General features: G+C 44.2%; 1 protein-coding gene across 2 annotated transcripts in view; it reads right to left on the minus strand.

The window, feature by feature from the left end:
- Nucleotides 1-3,716, minus strand: part of GLRA1 (glycine receptor, alpha 1) — a 41,131-nt gene that overhangs the window by 23,822 nt on the left and 13,593 nt on the right. Inside the window, exon 2 of one of the 2 annotated variants that reach the window (XM_009892605.1) lies at nt 957-1,087. In XM_009892605.1, the coding sequence (XP_009890907.1) occupies nt 957-1,087 (131 nt within the window). Of the gene's footprint in view, nt 1-956; nt 1,088-3,716 lie in introns of those variants that run through there. The other variant, XM_009892606.1, reaches the window with a different exon arrangement.

Below are 3,716 nucleotides of genomic sequence, written 5' to 3' on the forward strand. Positions count from 1 at the left end.
AGCAGGAAGATAATGTATACATTTCATTAAATATTAAAGTTTAATTTCTTTTGTGTGTGTGCATAACTTAGTGGTAGGCAGGTTTACAGGATGGTTGTGTTTTTTTAACTCTTTGTGATTTGGATAAAAACAGCAGTGTTTTCTGTTGCCTAGTTGATTACTAGGGCATAAGCTTCCCACCTATCTTTGGGTTTAACAGCCCAGAATAGAGCTTATTGCTTGAAGCTGGATGGCAGGTGCTGTCACCATGATTAATGGGTGCTGGGAGTATGTGTTAGCATTGCCAGTGACTCTCCGGGTGAGGAGGAATTGGTGGTAGGAAACAAAGGTGAATGAAGTGAGCATTCAAGAGGGCTGGATGGTGGCTGAGAGGGGGTGGGTCCCACTTTCTCTCTGGGTATGAGCCAAGGGCAAATAGCTCTGGGAAAGTAAGCTCAGTTAAAAAGAAAACAAAAAACCCCACTAAACCTACCCTTGTTAGAAGAGGTGTTTCAAGGAGCAAAGAAAGAGGTTCTGTTGCATCTCCTTGAATTCCTCTGGAGCTGATGGGAAAGAGACCTCTTGGCTTGAGTGGATGCAAGAGAGGAGTATTACCCACTATTAGAAGGTGCTGTGGGCAGTGACTTAGGGCAGAAGTTGAAGTTTTTCTCCTAATCTGTAAGAGGTTCAGCTCCCTGCTCGTCACCGTTTGGTTTGGCAGGGTCCCTGATCCCTATATTGATGCGTTTCCTGCATGTGAAGTTGTTAAGAAGTTGTTTCCATTCTGAGTGGAGATCAGATGCCTTTCCAGACATCTACAAGACATCCATGTGCCAAATCATTCATTATCATACATATTTCATATGAATATAGTTTGTTCATATTCCACGTACTGTTAGGGAGGCATTCATGAGGCTTGCATGCAGTTTTTCAGTCCCAAAATGAAATAAAGCCACAAAAGCAGGGGTTTTGCATACCTTTAAAATTTGGCCTGATCCTGGCATCGTATCCTGAAGTTCGCCCCATCAACTTATCCAAGAAATCAGAAGGAGACATGGGTTTGGGGGCAGATCGTGCTGCTGCTTCAGCTTCTTTGGAGGCTGCCAGGCTGTTTGAGTAGAAAGAGAGAGGAGGTTTTAGTGTGTGTCCAGTGCTGGGGAGTGTTTGGGGTCCAGAAATCGAGCAGTCAGCATCTCGTTCTCGCTGTGAGGCAGGGATGGGTACCCGCGTGAATTCCTGATGAGGCTGATCTCTGCTAATTTGTTTGCCCAGCCCAAACATCTCTGAATACAGAATCCCAGCTGCCACCAAAATAGAAGAGAGATGATGAGTGGAGAAAATCCTTTTGTGAGTTTAGGTATAGCTCCTTGGCATGCCACTAAATTACAAATGTGAACTCTGGCACAGAGCTCCACAGGAAAAATACACTCTGAGATTAGCCTCAGGCAGCAATTACTGTTTAATTACATGGCAAATAGCAAGGAGCATGTTTGGTACTCTGACCGTCTAATTTTCCAAAAGGCAGGTAGGATTAGAGCAATCTGGAATCTGAGGCTTAAATGAGTGTCATGTGATTGCATAGCTCCTGCAGAGCCTTTGGGACTGTAGGGGATAGATGGATTTTTGCTTCCCACTTGGTGGTCGGTCCAGGATTTATTTGCTCTTGGTACCTGCAATGCAGGGGTCTGAGTTCAATACAGCAACGTGGTCTCTGGTCTTGGGAGATGTCTGGAGCATGATCCTGAAATGATACTCATGTTGGGCTGAGGATGAAAGGAGATGAAATCTTTTTGGGACCTGTATGGCCTTTGGGGCAGAAAAACTGAAATTGCCAATTATCTGTAGAAGACAAAAATCAAAGGTTGGCAATGTGCCTTCTAACTCCATGGGAGTCTGCAAGATCTGCAGCATGATGATTTGGGCTTAGGAAGTCTGTTGTTGCTATCTACACAGGAGCAAGTGACCCCTGGTACTAGGTGCTCATTGTCAACTTTGCGGGAAGGTTTGGTATCTAAGATGGGAATAGACACTATGGGGCTCCTTCCCTATGGTGTTATGGCTTCTGCTCAAACACAGGTCTGTTCCCAGACTGACAGTGTGGTGTACAATTGCCTAGACTAGCAGGGAAAAAAACCCCACAAAACAACAACCCAAACCAAACTGACAGGTGACGTACAATGTGCTTAGGGCAAAAGCTGTGGGTTCAGATGTCTGATGAAGCCTACAGGCAGTATTGCAATGCAAATGTATAAGCAGCCAAAGAAAGCTGCTCAGGAGGAAGTTAGGCTTATTGCTTCAGCCTTTGTAAAACTCTCGATTTATTTATTTTTTTTTTAAAGTACAAAGGCTATGTGTGAACTGTGAGAAGCCACTGTGACTGAGCAGCTGAAAGGCATGTTTACAGCAGGCACAAGATATTTAGCTATGTATGTCCTCACAAATGACACCATGAAGTCATAGAATGGTTTGGGTTTGAAGAGATCTTAAAGGTCATCTAATTCCAACTGCCTTGCTATGGGCTGGGACACCTCCCACCAGCCCAGGTTGCTCAAAGCTCCATCCAACCTGGCCTTGAACACTTCCAGGGATGGGGCATCCACAGCTTCTCTGGGCAACCTGTTTCAGTGTCTCACCACCCCTTGTAATGAAGAATTTTTTCCTTATATCTACTCTAAATCTACCCTCTTTAAGTTTAAAGTCATTACCCCTTGTCCTATCACTACATGCTCTTGTAAAAAGCCCCTTTCCAGCTTTCAGCCTGAGTCGTCTTACAGTATGAGGACCTCACCTTGCAAAGTTCTGCATTTCTTGTCTTAAGAGAGTCTGCAGTAGTCAAAGCTCCTGTCTTTCAGAAGAGTAGTACTAAGTACTGACACAAGATCTATCAAGAAGAATTTAGGGACTGTTACTATGGATGGTCTTAATGTGACTCTGCCCTCAAAGACCTGTTCATACAATGCAAGGTTGAGCTGAGACTCCAAAGACACAAACTGTTATCTAGACAAGGCCTTGACAAGTGCATTTTGAACCACTGAGTTTGCTGGGACTTTAAAAATGGATAGGATGCAAAAGGGCTTGGGTGCTGTAATTTCAAAATCACGAGTCTGTAGTAACCTGTATTTGCGTTGATTCTCTTCTCTAGTGTTAGCAGTGAAGTCTTGCCAAGCCTTGGTTTTCAATCCTGCCAACTCACAACTGCAGTCTGGCTTCTTTTGCAAGCTGCAACTGTGTTAGGGTTCTCTGATTGCTAGGTCTCTAACTGTTAAAAATGGTTTAATTTCTGGAATAAAGAGGGGAGATAAATTCCAGATCACTTCCAGTGAGAGTCTAAACCAAGGCTTTCGTTCACCATTTATATATTCATAATCCACTCCCACACTGGACCTTATCTGAACCGGCTGATGCACTCTGCTTGGAGGTGATCTGACAAGGTGTGGATCTAGGTTGTACTATACCCGCGCGCCACTTGTCCTGTCCCCATCTCTGCTCTAAGAAAGTAGCAAAGCCAAAGCGGTGTGTCTGGGGAGTAAATGGGGTTGTGGAATGGGTGATGGTTTTTATTTATTTATTTATTAGAAGCAAAATAACAGGGTGCGATTGATTTGCAAACTCGGAGGAGGAAAGCTGGGAGTGGGAGGACAATCAATACTGGGCTCGACTACTGCATTCCAGTAGAGTGTCTGCATGGCAATGAGTCTAGAGAAAAGATTTCAATTAAGCAGCAAATGACTTGGTAA

This window comes from Charadrius vociferus, unplaced genomic scaffold (assembly GCF_000708025.1).
Source record: "Charadrius vociferus isolate BGI_N301 unplaced genomic scaffold, ASM70802v2 scaffold529, whole genome shotgun sequence".
In the NCBI taxonomy this organism is placed as follows: domain Eukaryota; kingdom Metazoa; phylum Chordata; class Aves; order Charadriiformes; family Charadriidae; genus Charadrius; species Charadrius vociferus.